Source organism: Alternaria novae-zelandiae, assembly GCF_023758075.1.
Source record: "Alternaria novae-zelandiae strain BMP 2774 chromosome Unknown scaffold_10, whole genome shotgun sequence".
Lineage (NCBI taxonomy): Eukaryota > Fungi > Ascomycota > Dothideomycetes > Pleosporales > Pleosporaceae > Alternaria > Alternaria novae-zelandiae.
In genome coordinates this window covers 741,112-755,145 of record NW_026056970.1, presented here as the reverse complement: position 1 = coordinate 755,145, position 14,034 = coordinate 741,112, and the positions used below count along the sequence as shown (strand labels likewise).

Sequence of the window (14,034 nt, the reverse complement as noted above, 5' to 3'; positions counted from 1 at the left end):
AGACGTCAAAGCGTGTCTTATGAGTCAGGTGTCACTTTTCTCTGTTGTACCCTCTTGGAGGCATTCGGCTCTGAATAACACGGCTTCCCGATCAGAATGGTCAAGAACGAAAGTAACGGGGCCGCAGAAGAAGAAGGGGTCGCGAGTGCGCTCGCAGATCAAGGAAAAGAGAACGCAAATGACGAGGATACCCCATACACCACGTTCACTACTACTCAAAAGCGACTATTACTAGGTGCCTGCTCCACAGCAGCGGTATTCTCAACAATCTCTTCGTTCATATACTTCCCCGCAGTCACAGCCATCGCAAACTCGTTAGGCGTTTCAATCGAACAAGTCAACTGGTCTATCACCTCGTACTTGATAGTATCGGGAATTGCACCCTCGGTCTTCGGCAGTCTGGCTGACGACATCGGTAGACGACCCGTACTTCTTTTGACCCTCTGCATTTACGTCGGGGCAAACATAGGACTGGCTCTTACGCAGCACTATGCGACTCTCATAGTGATGAGATGTCTGCAAAGTGCTGGTGCTTCAAGTACCATCGCGATCGCCTTCGGTATCATCGCAGACATCTCGATACCTGCAGAAAGAGGATCTTACGTGGGTGTGTTAATGGGTGCTACCAACGCTGCACCATGCTTGGGGCCTGTCATTGGTGGAGTAGTTTCAGAAAAGCTATCGTGGAAATGGATCTTCTGGCTCTTGGTCATCGTTGCCGGAACTTTGCTGGTGACACTTGCGCTGTTCCTTCCGGAGACCGAAAGATGCCTTGTAGGAAACGGAAGTCTCCAACCAGCGCGCCTCATGAACAGATCCATATATTCGCTCGTATGCCGGCGTAGTACCAGGCCTCCGGCAGCTACATCTTCTCGTAGTCGTGGTTCCGCCTTCTTAGGGCCTTTCAAATCACTGTCGGCTCTCAGGAACCAAGCCAACTTCATCGTCATCTTAGCTGGCGGCATCACTTACACTATGTATACGTGTCTCGCGGCTTCCCTCTCAGCGGCAGTCATCGCAGAGTATGGGATGAATTACCTTACGGCGGGATTGACCTACCTTCCGAACGGCATTGGCGGTATCCTCTCGTCGTATGCGTCCGGCAAACTCCTCGATCACGACCACAAAGTCACTGCGCGCAGACTAGGCCTCCCATACACATCTCATTTGGGCAACGACTTCCCCTTTGCAAAGGCTAGACTGCGATCGATAGTTCCGGTGGTAATCGCCAGTGCGGTGGCTACCATGGGGTACGGTTGGGTATTGCACACGAGGTCGCACATCGCTATACTGCTAGTGGTCCAGTTCTTCTCCGGAGCGGCTCAGGTATGTATTTTCGCGACATGCGGGACGCTGCTCACAGATCTGAATCCCGGGAGAAGTTCGACTGTACAAGCGAGTTATAGCCTCGTGAGATGCGCTCTCAGTGGTGCTGGCGTGGCGGCTTTGGAGACCATGGTGCGCCAGATAGGATACGGGTGGACTTTTACCGTCTTTGGTGGCTTGGGACTTTTGTGTGTACCCATACTTTTCTATCTGAAACAGAAGCGTGCTCTATGAAGCAGAGACTTCGTCGTTGGGCGATAATGGGTGGCGGGATGGTCGCGTCGCGACCGTGAACATGACGCGTCTAGGCTGAGGTTAGCGTCCCGTGCCGCCTACGATGCCCCGCGGCAGGTACCTTGCATTAACACACCACGTCTTCAAGATGACATTACCTGCCATTAATTTGCTCTTCAGCATAAATTGCAACGATCCGAAACACAGTCCATGACAGCGCTCCGCCGCACATCGCGAGGATCGGCATTGCTGATACCTATAACGCTCAGTCATTCACTGTTTTGAGACATCGCTCAGCTCAATACCAAGGCCAACAGTCTGCCCGGCAGTATCAGCCACATCAACCATATCAATCATGACGGGCATCGAGGCCAACCCGAAGACCCAGCCAGAAATATTCCAGCACTTCCCTTTACCAAAAGTGAAGGGCTCCTTCAGATTGATACAAGTCAGACCTGATTTCTCCGTCGACGGCCTCCCCGACTGCTACCTACAAAATGCGCTAGTTCAAGAATCGAACTATGTCTGTCTTTCATATACCTGGGGCGAACCAGGGCACGAGTTCCCTATCAAGCTCGATGGAAAGCTACACTATGTGCGCCAAAACCTCTACGACTTCCTCCAAGCGGCACGCCAGCGTCTCACTTTCTGCACATTGTGGATAGACGCGTTGTGCATAAATCAAGCCGATATCGAAGAACGAAATCATCAAGTTCAGCAGATGGGTGATATCTTTGCTGGCGCGAGATTGGTCGTGTCGTGGCTAGGCAATAATTTCGAGACGCAAGAATTCGTTCAAGCGGTGGGGCAGAAGTTCGACCGCCAGGCCTGGAAGACTTGGGAGGATTTTTATCACAGCAAGCACGGTGATTCACCTCAGGGGAGCAGCTCTCAGAACGCAGAGCCGGACTCCAGCAGTCGCTCCGTCCCAGCTTACGATCTCAGTCAAGAGAATACGTACGACTCCGAGATCTCGGACTCTTCACTCATTAAGAAACATTACGATCTCATTGCAAACAATGCGTACTGGCAAAGGGCCTGGGTCGCACAGGAAATGATGCTAGCAAACGCGCTAGTAGTGATGGCTGGAGAACACGTCATCGACTTCCTGCCACTCGCGTACTACTGTGTGCACTCGACAAAGGAGTTACATTTTAGTTCTATCATGGAATATGCGTATTTGTTGTACTGGTCACAGGACGACTACCTCGAGAATGGCCCCAGCTGCTCGATCTTGCAGAACGAAAGGCGGCAGGCCACCCATGGATTGATCTACCTCCTACGATGGTTCCAAGGAAAATGTTGCACACTTCGACGGGACCGCATTTACTCTTTGCTAGCGCTTTGCAAGGGTGGCGACAAGGTCAGGGTCGACTATGATGGTCCAGATACCGAGCTCATCATGCAAGTCCTGGATGCATGCAAAGAAGAGATGTGCTTCTGCACTGCCGCCATCGTTGCTCGCATTGTGAAAGGGCCTGACTTCTCCCATCCAGAACAAGAAACTTACGCCATCACTGTAACGCATGACTTCAAGCTTCACGCATACAGCTCGGACCTCGAAATATGTCCATCATGCTCTCAGCAGGTTACTCAATCCCGACCTGGTGTGTACTTTTGCTTGCACTGCAGTTCCGATGTTTGCCAACACTCTCAGGGGCATCTCTTTTGGGATAACACTCGTCGTGACGACGTAGTAGATCGCTTTCGGCGTCGTGCTGGTCTCCTATGGTTAGCCAGATATGATCTCCGCGAGCCGCGCGTGCTGTGTAGGCCAGGACAAGGAATCGAGATCAACCGCGAAGAGGTCGAAGGCGAGTTCTACACCTTGCGATTTTCTCTTGGTACACTCGTCGATGTCAAGGGTGTCAAATTTGAGACGAAAAGCACGTTCATTCATCGCACACGTGTCGTGGTTGATCACAATATCTGCTCTTCGGCATGAAATCATGCCTAGGCAGAGATGCTGGGTGTGTACGTGCTGTATCCTAGTATTCAGCACGCATGGATCTTGGCAAAACCTGGGTTATCGCGAAAACAATATCATTATGACTAAAGCTACCTCCGCCGACCAAATGACTACATCAGCGGAGTACGTGAAGAATGGTAAACGCTCTCAGACGCCCCAGATATGTAACAATGTACCTGATGCAGGAACGTCTTTGTGGGACCAGTGTCTTTCACGCGTGTCCCAAATGCCCTTTTTGCACATATTGCCATCCTATGCATCTACCTCTGTGACCACGTCCGACGGCGGCTCGCCTCATCCCAGTCTGCATGGCTCGGTCTCCTTCCGCAATCATTCAAGGAAAGATCCTTTCCTCATATACATCCTGGCCATACTGAAGATAGGCTTTGACTACCACGTTGCGTCCTTGAGTAGTGAACCCATGTTTGATCTGTCGACAGAAATCCAATACAGCGGTGAGATTGCTTGACTTATCGTCTTCGACCAGGCCGTCATTGTTGAGTTTCATCTGCTTGCGGGTGTCGTAAGTGCCGGCTGCGCCGCTGATCTTTGTAATGGTGAGCTTTTGTAGCTCTTCCAAGCCCAGGATACCTTGGAGTTGGAAGTCATGCAAGAACATGTCGAATGAAATTGGACGGATGGAGAACGTTGTATTGCCACTCCCATGCGTACACAACAATGGCGAGTAAAGTGTGACGTTAAGCTCGCGAAGTCGTGAGAAGCGCTTGATCGTGGAGGAGTTGACTTTATTGCACCTTTGCGTGAGCTCGCGGGCGTCCTCTTCACTTCCGCCGGGCTCGTCTTTGAGGAATACAATCCCTCGCTGCCCGTTCACGTTCCTTGTTTTCGCCTTTCGAACATAGAGATGCAGGGATCTTGTCTCCAGTGAAACCATGATCCTACTGAGAGCTGTACAGTCGTCGAACTCGAAACGCGCTGCCTCCAACAAACAAGAGAGCAGATCACTTCGCAGGCTCTTACTGGTGAGACAAAGAGACGGCAGAAACGGTGAGTGCTTCCTCTTAAGTCGGATAGACTGCTCATGGTCCTCAGAGAATCGCAAGTGTGGCCAATCCTGACAGGCTATCGATTGCTTTTCGTCCAGGAAGTACTGCTCGTAGACCATGCATCGAAGCTCCTAGTCAAAATCGTCAGCTAATGTCACAGTCAGAACCGGTACGATGATAACACGTACAGCAGGTAAAGTCATGAAGGGGTGGAATGCGGGTTGGTGAAGTAGCTCCTCAACATATGGGTTGAACGCGATCAGGAGCTCTTCAAAACCATCTTGCGCATCGTCGACGTCCAGACAATTGGTCGCATCATTCAAAGCCGGCGCCATGGTGTCGTTGGAGGTGAGGCGTGTCGAGCGGGTGAAACACGCGTGGTAAGAGCGGAGTGCGTTCACCACAGACTTTGGAAGGCAAGAGCGACCAGAATTGGGAAGTAACGGAGGATGTTGTTCGGCGCGCTCTCTCACGTTGTTGCGGCTGACAGCGGTAGCGTCGTAGTCTGCAGAGTACTTCCAACTCTGGTGAACGAGGTAGTCGCGTGAAATGTCTGGGTACCTACATATGTACGTAGAGGCGGCGCGCTAAGGCTATCACACTAGAACTCATCCGGCCTGGTCACCCAAAGCTGCACACCTGGGCAGTCCTGTTGTAATGGCACTGCCAGCTGAATTCTAGACTGAGTCGAGGTTTTTGTGTGGCACCTCGAACAGCTTCGTCGAGAGATGCATCGGCTGGATACAGACATGCTTGCACTACCGCCCACCACGAGTTAAGTAGAACAACTGAAGATAGTCAAGAACAAGACTATCAACTGATACTTTGTATATTCTCGTTGATCAGCTAGCACTACTAACATGCTGGGCACCTCGAAATTACATCTCTACTCGTCGTCGTCGTCGTCGTCGACAACAGGTACAGGGTCAGCTTTGCCTGTGGTCTTAACCTTCCGGTCCTTCTCCGCACCGGCTGGCTTCTTGCCTTTTGGGTTGGCGTCTTCATCCTCGTCGTCGTCTTCCTCGGGCACCGCGGCGTCGTCATCATCGTCGTCGCTCACGTCGTCTTCCTCCTCCTCTTCATCATCCTCATCATCTTTGGGCTTGGTGCGCTTGGTCTTCTTCTTTGGTGCTGCAATCGAGTGTGAGAAACTTATGTTCGATGATATTGGGTGAAGGTATTGGCTTACGAGGCTCTTCGGCGTCGGAGTCGTCTGAATTGAAGTTTGATCCGTCAGACTCGTCATATCTACGTGACATGTGTTAGCACTGTGATGAAAGTTCCATAATCGAAAGTAAAGCGCAGCCCAGAAGTCCTCGACACTCAAAGGAGAGACGTGACCGCCGAGCGAATCCAAGTTGAGAGCGTTGTGGGGATTGTTGCGAAGCGCCGTCGCGTCAACCGTTTCTCCATCCCGAAAGCCCGGGCGTAACAGCGACTCCGCGCCTGTCAAACTTTCGTAGAACTTGGTAACAAGCCCAAAGATCCTATCACTTTGAAGAAGGAAGGCGATTGCGATGCCTTCAAGAGGGGATGCATGCGACGCGAAGTGCAAGGGCCATGACGTCAAGGAAGCGCCGACTTACTCTTCTTCCTCTTCGCTCTCATCGCTTGGGAGAGCGACAAGCTCCTCCTCCTGGTTCTTCCTTTTTCTTGTGGACATTGTGTCGTGCTGGGGAAATTTGACAAAGGTTGGTAGGTCAAGGTAGTGTTTTGGGGTAGGGCGAGAGCTGAGAGCTATGGAGAAGCTTGCGAGCGGGGACCCAGGGACGGGCGCCCGGATGAAATAGACACCACCTACGCAGGCCCTACCAAGGAGGCTGGGAAGCCAGGGCTCTTGCGGGCTTTTGCTCAATGGCTTAGTTCGGGCTGTTCGGGTGTGTCCAGGTTAGCCAATCATTGGCCATGTGGTCATCACCCGCATGGGAGCACCGGGACGGGGGCACACAAGCGTTGCGCTGGTGTTACTTTGCTGCAGGTACCGCTCAATGTCTGTTGACATGAGAGATCCATCGAGAGGGTCGCAAAGACATACGTCTTAACAGCAATTGTTTGGATAGGTAATCGTGAACATTGTGCATCCAACCAGCCTCCACGGTATAGAAGGGACACAAGAATAGCTGCGCAGTGTGCTCTGTTACGTCAAATCATTTGTAACTATAGAAATGCGTCAAATGCAGCTCGTATTTGATCTATATATATAGGATTGCATATGAGATTCCTTCGACGGCTAGCGATCCGATACAGCGTTGAAGGCAGCAGGCTCCCATAGTCACGGTGTTGGCCATGTGTTCGCAGCTCAAGGTGCAGAGCTCTCTGCCCAAAACGGTCAAGCTCACCCCACTTAGCGCCAGTCATCGCTAGTGCCCCTCCCGCGGTACCGCGTCTCATTCGTGCTGCCTTGCCGACTTTACTTTCTTACTCTCGATCGTTCCCCAACCGACCCGACACAACGCTCGTTCGCACCCGCGCCCTACGTTCCCACACGCCCAATATGTCGGCAGCTCAGGTCGCAAGGGGACCGCGGATCAAAGGTCTGAGCGATCCTTACCACTATCAATCCAAAGCAACGCAACGAAGCAAGGCGCCCGTGGTGGCTGCCACCAAAACCGCGAAACGTACATACACCTGCTGCGAGAAACCCGAGATAGATACTTCCGACAATGAAGTCTTGTGCTACAACTGCGGTGCTGTCCACGGCGAAAACAACATCGTCTCCGAGGTTACTTTTGGCGAAACTTCGGGCGGAGCAGCCATTGTCGAGGGTGGCTTCATCCACGCCAACCAGCGTCACGCGAATTCCATGGGCGGCACTATGCGGGGTCTGGAGGGCATGGGGAGCAGGGACCAAGCTGCGATGAATGGCAAGAACTCCATCGTAGCTCTAGGCGCATCTCTCAACCAGCGCGAGGCCGTCGTAGAACAGGCTTACAGCTGGTACAAGCTCGCCATGAACCACCGATTCATCCAGGGTCGCCGCATGAGGACCGTTGCCGCTGTCGCGATCTACATGGCGGCACGGAGACAACCCGAGAACACGCTCATGCTCATCGATCTGGCCGAGAAGATTCAGACCAACGTCTGGCAGCTCGGAGACACGTACAAACAGTTTCTGGAGATGTTGAAGGAGGACGACCCCGCACAGCTCGTGGGCACAAAAGCCGTTCAGGAGATCGAGCCGTTGATGCTGAAGTACTGTCGAAAGCTCGAGTTTGGAGAGGATTCTCACAGGGTCGCCGACGACGCCTGTAGGGTCCTGAAGCGCATGAACCGCGACTGGATGGTGCAAGGTCGTCAGCCGGCTGGGTTGTGCGGCGCCTGTATCATCATAGCCGCCCGCATGAACAACTTCCGCCGGACCATCCGAGAGGTCGTCTACGTTGTCAAGGTCGCCGACTCCACCATCACCTCCCGTCTATACGAATACAAGAGGACACAGAGCGCGGCTCTCACGGTCAACCAGTTCCGAGAGTTCGGACCCCGTCTCAAGGTCAAGGCTCAGCCTCCTGCCATTTGGAGGCGCGCAGAAAAGGAAGAGCGAAGGGAAAAGAGGAGGCAACGAGCAATTGAGGGTGGCGACCCGGATACTACGGAGAACCAGTCGGGAGATAGCGAGGCAGAAGGAGGTTCGGATACCGCACCAAAACGCACGAGCAAGAGGCGCAAGTCAAATGACGGTTCATCTCAGCCAGTTGCGACCCAGACGGAAGCTTCTGGTACACAGAATAGCGATCCATCCTCGGAGTTAGCGGCTCTTGACGGCAACACGGAGGCGGTCCTGGAGTCTGTTGTTAGTGCAGTCGAGGAAGTCGAGGCCGGTGAGACCATCGACCCAGACTTTGTCATGCCTAAGAAGCGTGGCCGACCACCAAAGAAGCCGCGAGTGCCCGTCGTGATCGCCGAAGAGGATCTCGAAATTGAGCACGAGCTTGAAGACGAAGTCACAAATACCATCAAGGACTGGGAGGGTATCTTCAAGGAAATTGCCAACAGCGAAGACCACGAGCTACTCAGGCGTTCTGGCTGGACAGCAGCAGAGATGGCCCGCGTCGCCGCCGACACCCGCGATGCCGTCCCCGTAAACACAGATCCTGAGATTGGTGAAGACGAGTTCAACGACGACCCCGACGTTGCCACCTGCATCCTCAACCCCGAGGAAGTCCGCCGCAAGGAAGCCATCTGGATCACGGAGAATGAACAGTGGCTGCGCGACCAACAGACGAAGATGTTGCAGGCCGAACTCGAAGCCGCAGAGGATAAACCCAAGAAACCCAAGCAAAAGCGCAAACACCACCAAATGGGTGATGGCAATGTTCTTGAGGGTCAGCCTGCGGCTAGCGCGGCGGACGCTGCCCACAAGATGCTCAAGAAGCGCGCCAAAGCTTTCAGTAACCACATCAACTACGACCGACTCAAGGAGTTGTTCCCCGGCGGTCACCATTCTGCGAGCCCATCTGCCAGCGGTCAGGGTGCTAGTTCAGCCTCAACCCCTCAAGCTGTCGTGCAGCAGCCTGCGGATGTCGATGCGGAAGGCGAGGAAGAGGAGGAGGAGGAAGAAATGGAAGAGGTAGAAGAAGAAGAGGAAGATTTGGAGCACAACTACTTGGAAGACGATGATGAAGGCTTTGCTAACGAAAGCTACGACTACTAGAAGTCTTGTCCGTGGTTCTTTTTGGGAGCATCAAGAGGTTGGCGATTGGTTTTGCATTTACATGGCGAAAAGTTTACTAGATATCACGACCTTGGTCGGCTATCTTTCACGAAGTATTGGAGCTTGCTTTTACAGCCGCGTTGGCTGGAAATTAGATGCGGAGTATCTTGGGGTTGAGACTTTGCATATATACCCCCGCTTGCGAGCGCAGCATAGCATCATGGCAATGGCGTTTAGCATTCATCAATGAACATTCAGATCAATATCCTTCTCTTTTACACGTTCCAGTCTTCGCGCATATCAAAGTCAGAGGCGACGAATATTGTTTGTAGGGGAGGAATTCCCAATGATAGATTGGTCCCTGCTTCGTAACTCGTTCACACATGCTCATGCTACCCTAAATTTTTGGTATGCGAAACCCTTGCCATAAAACGCCGAAAAAGTCTATCATGGAAGACACAGGCGCCTCATTTCCCGAACGGTGGTTGACGCCGTCCCAAACCTCACTCTACACGCAAGAGACAAACTAGCACATCTTGTACTGTGACTCGCCTGATGCTTGCCTGTGCATGTCGTTCGCCTCGAGCTTGTATGAGATGCTGATGTCCAAATCGCGGTGGTTCTTCTCATTTGGCTTGTTCTCTAGTATGCCGCTGATGGTCTCACCCTCCTCGACCGTCAGTACGTCCTTCAGGTAGAAGACTGTCTGCTTCCAGTGGGTGTACTTGGTGTGGGGACCGGTGGAGAAGCGGATGGGCTTGTGGCAGGCGGCGAACTCGATGTCGAACCATGCGATGACGGCGTGGATGAAGTCGCTGCGGCGCGCCTTGAGCTCGTACGGTAACCGGAAAGCGAGGTCGGCGACGGTGCAGGTGTAAAGGTCAAGGGTGATGACGGGGGAGGGGTCGGTGACAACGGCCTTGATGTCGACGGTGTCGACGAGGGGCTCGGTGATGGCGGTTGCCTTGAGAGGAGAGTAGTCGAAGCCCCAGACGTTATCCCAGACTGTTCTGTTAGCAGTGTTGCAGCAAATCAGAGCTTTGCTGTACTTACATCCAATCTTCTCCTCCTTGTACTCGCCATCCTCAATACCAGCCATGAAGATGGTAGCCTTGTCGGGGAAGATCAAGCCGTCCTTGACCAGGTACTTGTCGCGGGCGTAGAGAACCGTGTCCAACATGGACTCGTAGAGCAGGAAGTAGCCCATCCACTCGGATATTATTATGTCGACCTTGTCGAAGGGTAGGACAACCTCCTCCATCTTGCCCTGGAGCAGGGTAATCTTGTCCGACATGCCGTTGACCTCGACGATCTCCTTCGCCTTGTCGATGATGGTTGACATGTCAACACCAATGACGTGCTTTGCGCCAGCCTTTACGGCGAACCTATAGCCAGCATATCAGCGCGTGCTCGTGTGTGGTATGTAGGGGGGCGAGGAGCGCATACATGCTCAGGATGGAGGTGCCGCATCCGACATCGAGGACGACCTTGTCCTTGAACAGGTGAGGGTTTTGGTAGATAGCGTCGCGGTAGCTCTTGGTTCGGACTTCATCTTTCTAAAGCGCATTGTTAGTCGTCGTAGTAAAGGTAAGGGCAGGGAGGGGCAATCGTACCAGCATCTCCTCGTGGATACCTGTATTCGCGCATTAGTATCGTTCATCTCATCAGAGTGTACTTGTACGGACCATGGTGGTTGTAGCTGCACGCAACAATGTTAGCGAAACTCTACGTGTATCTGGACCCTCAATGATGCCTACCTGTTGAAGTAATGCGCCTCAGAGTGCGCCATGCCCGTGAGGGGGTCCTTCTTTCCGGCTTCTTGCTGGTTCGCCATATTGAGAGTAGAGTGTGAGGAGAGGAGGAGGTGCAAGCGGTTGAAAGTAGAGGAAGAGAGACTGGCGTTGCTCCGGTCCAAGTAGGATAGGGAAATTTTGGTTTTGGTAGTACCAAGCACAGACTCGCTCGGTCCAGGGTCTCACCAGGGCAATCTCGGTGGGAAGCGGGGCATCTGAGACTTTGGACGCTAGGCCCAATGAGGCGTGACACGAAGAAGTTCACTTTTTTTGCTGTCGATCCCAAGGTTCATGCAACCAATTTTCTTTACCATTACACCTACGTGCGATAAATAAAGGCCAAAGCTTCAAGACAAATACAGCATCAAGAACAGCATAGTGTCAATTTGCAACATCCAACCAGAGAAAGTAGTGAGAGGGGTATATCGTGCCAAAAGCAGAATCCGCCCTCGTCGTTACGGCGTGAGAGTTTTGTTTGCGTTATGTCGTGAAGTCGTTAATAGATTTTGGTCGTGATGTCGTCATACATTAGGAGAGTGTCGTACATTTTGGTCGAACGGGATTGCTCTATTGAGCTCGTCAGGAAGCCTAGCGGACTCTCATACGGTAAAAGTTTTCTTTGAACTGTTTCGCGTCTAACTTATGTATCAGCATCGGACACGTCTAGGTGATGGAAATTAAAATACCTTCTGGTGAAGTAAAGCTCAACCGGTACTTGCCCGTAGGGCCTTTGGGTAGCCTGTAGCTATCACTGAAGACATACGGATGCAGCTTCTCGAACTGGATTGTTTCTGGACCGACGCGCTTCATCCAGTCACCGCGTCCGACATATGGCGTGACGAACGCCGTCCAGATAGGTATGTCCTTCATAGGCCCGCGACGAGCAGTGGCTTCGAACCGTACACAGCCCGAGTCCGTATCGTATTTGACGCGGAAGACGTGGAGATACTTGCCGTCAACGGTCTCGCTGAGTAGCGTCAGCATGAAACAAGAGATTAGTGACAATCACTTACCCTGCGAACATAATCCTTTCTCCTGGCAGGAAAACATCTTCGAGCCCCTCTGCAATGGGAGTGTGGTCCTGGCGCTTCATAGCTATGGCGGTACAATAGAAAAGTACCATACCTGAAGGAACATTAGAATGTGTTTGCAGGAGCGACTCAAATGTACCTACGTTCATATAGAGGGAAGCGTAGTCTAGCCCACAGGTCAAGTTGACCATCTTGGCGATTGATGCGACAGAGCTGCAAGCACGATCCTGCGCGCCGTACTGCTAATGCGGTGATTGGGACCTGGTACCTCACACGATTGCCATTGTGATCCGTAGTAAGGAAGAGTATTCGTGCACGGTTGTCGTCGGCCCTCCAGTAAATTCTTATCCAGACCTCAGTTGCTTCGAACGGCAGTTCGAGGATCCTTTCAAAGCCATCGGTGTCTAACAGCTCAATCACTCTTGGTTCATCTCTCCCGAAGCACTCAGTAGGCTCCGAGGGGCTTTGAGATGGTGTAGAGCCGTGTCGTCCATCGAAGATCTTCATTGCCCAATGAGCGACTGGCTCTGAATCCGTCGACTGGTTCGAGTAGGCCTGTGATGATGCGGACGAATACGTGGGCGACTGAGGGATTTCTGGCACTGGGGGAGGAATATACGGTATGTCCCCTATGCCTCCCCACGTTGGTGCAATATGAGATCGATGAGGTAGCGGTAGCGGGGCTGGCTGGTACCCGTACTGGGCCGCCGGATACGTGGGGTGTTGGTGTATCTTCGGTCTAGACACTTTGGGGGAAGGCGGTTTTGGTGTTCTAGCACCACTCTTCCCATTGCCATGCACTGAGAGCTTACTGAAGTAAGATTCAATCGGCGTTGGCTTTTGTTTCTTGAGCAGCCTGGATAGCGTGACTTTGAATTTAGCCAATGCGGCCTCATCCTCGTTTCTAGAACCCGTCAGCCATCCCGTTGAACATGTCGCCAATGTTACATACCCCTTCAGAGCGTCGTGCATGCACTGTAGATATGTCCTAACAATCTCGAATCTTTTGGGTAAAGACATGCCTTCCGCCGTGAAATCCGTAAGCGCATCTTCCCAGATGAGTGCGTACGGTGGTGTGCCGGGGAAAGCACCGGGCGCAGCGTGCCTGCTCTTCTTGGACCTGGTGAATATTTCTTGAACATCGTCAAGCGTGTGTCCTAAGCTCGGGAGGCAAACCTCCAGGTCCGTTCGTATGAAGCCTGCATATCTGCCATAGCGGGACGACTCCAGCGCCTCGTTCAGCTCGAGTAGAGCGTGCGATATGGCAAACAACTCTGCGATATGGCTCCTGACGTCTTTGCGATATTGGGGGATCTCACTCTCGAAGGAGAGTAGGCCCGTTGCGGTCTCCTCAGCTTCCTTGGCGTAGTCGAGTAGTCGCCAGTCCATGACAGGTGCGTACCGGGGATAGATAGCCGAAGACAAAGGTTTAGTAGCAACGCATGCTTTAGACGCCTGGGAATCGGCGGGGAAAGGGAAGAGAAATCGCTCAAGCGATGGCGCTACGAGATGAGCGTCTGGGGTAGACGTCTGGTGGCATGCGCGCTTGAAGAGGGTCGGCTCTTGACGTGTTTATGCAGCAGCACGCCGGTGAGAAACGCCAATGACCTATGCCGACAGAATCCCTTACCAAGCCTGCATGTAACCCGCGGTCTTCGCTTCCTCTTTCACACAATTTTTCTGTGCAATCAGTTTGGCCCCCAATCTTCTAGAGTTAGATTCTGTTAGTGTCGGCCAGCCTGCGGCATGCAATTGCGCTGCACCGCTGGGCAAGATGCTGTTCTGGACAGGCGGAGACGCCACCCCGATAGCTGCACGTCTGCGCTGTCAGTGGAAGATCATTCCTATCGTACCGGCTCGCAGCACAAAAAGTATCAAAATGTCCAGAGCTTTCGGCCTAATGACATCGTTGGTCTGCATGTCGGCGCCGCGGCATGGTGTTCTGCCTAACTCTCTCCACTATAGCATGGACTAGTCCTGCAATGTAAGCAATGATTGTTCAACGGTTGAGGAGACCTTCGAC

At 52.7% G+C, this 14,034-nt stretch overlaps 6 protein-coding genes across 6 annotated transcripts; 2 read left to right on the top strand and 4 right to left on the bottom strand.

The window, feature by feature from the left end:
• Positions 1–1,915: 1,915 nt before the first annotated feature.
• On the top strand, positions 1,916–3,505 carry J4E88_005612 (uncharacterized protein; the record flags this gene model as incomplete). Its single annotated transcript, XM_049399247.1, has 1 exon — positions 1,916–3,505. The coding sequence occupies one exon, from the start codon at positions 1,916–1,918 to the stop codon at positions 3,503–3,505; it is 1,590 nt and encodes a 529-aa protein (XP_049255038.1).
• A 358-nt stretch (positions 3,506–3,863) lies between these two features.
• J4E88_005611 (uncharacterized protein) lies at positions 3,864–4,871 on the bottom strand (the record flags this gene model as incomplete). Its single annotated transcript, XM_049399246.1, has 2 exons — positions 3,864–4,667; positions 4,725–4,871. 2 exons carry the CDS (start codon positions 4,869–4,871, stop codon positions 3,864–3,866), a joined length of 951 nt encoding a protein of 316 aa, XP_049255037.1.
• A 551-nt stretch (positions 4,872–5,422) lies between these two features.
• Positions 5,423–6,199, bottom strand: J4E88_005610 (uncharacterized protein; the record flags this gene model as incomplete). Its single annotated transcript, XM_049399245.1, has 3 exons — positions 5,423–5,667; positions 5,726–5,784; positions 6,123–6,199. 3 exons carry the CDS (start codon positions 6,197–6,199, stop codon positions 5,423–5,425), a joined length of 381 nt encoding a protein of 126 aa, XP_049255036.1.
• An 831-nt stretch (positions 6,200–7,030) lies between these two features.
• Positions 7,031–9,187, top strand: J4E88_005609 (uncharacterized protein; the record flags this gene model as incomplete). Its single annotated transcript, XM_049399244.1, has 1 exon — positions 7,031–9,187. The coding sequence occupies one exon, from the start codon at positions 7,031–7,033 to the stop codon at positions 9,185–9,187; it is 2,157 nt and encodes a 718-aa protein (XP_049255035.1).
• Positions 9,188–9,713: 526 nt separating this feature from the next.
• RMT1 (type I protein arginine N-methyltransferase Rmt1) lies at positions 9,714–11,021 on the bottom strand (the record flags this gene model as incomplete). The annotated part of the gene is made up of 6 exons (XM_049399243.1): positions 9,714–10,192; positions 10,241–10,572; positions 10,634–10,743; positions 10,801–10,820; positions 10,873–10,886; positions 10,945–11,021. The coding sequence occupies 6 exons, from the start codon at positions 11,019–11,021 to the stop codon at positions 9,714–9,716; spliced, it is 1,032 nt and encodes a 343-aa protein (XP_049255034.1).
• Positions 11,022–11,643: 622 nt separating this feature from the next.
• J4E88_005607 (uncharacterized protein) lies at positions 11,644–13,400 on the bottom strand (the record flags this gene model as incomplete). Its single annotated transcript, XM_049399242.1, has 5 exons — positions 11,644–11,947; positions 11,994–12,105; positions 12,155–12,613; positions 12,824–12,915; positions 12,964–13,400. 5 exons carry the CDS (start codon positions 13,398–13,400, stop codon positions 11,644–11,646), a joined length of 1,404 nt encoding a protein of 467 aa, XP_049255033.1.
• Positions 13,401–14,034: the final 634 nt, after the last annotated feature.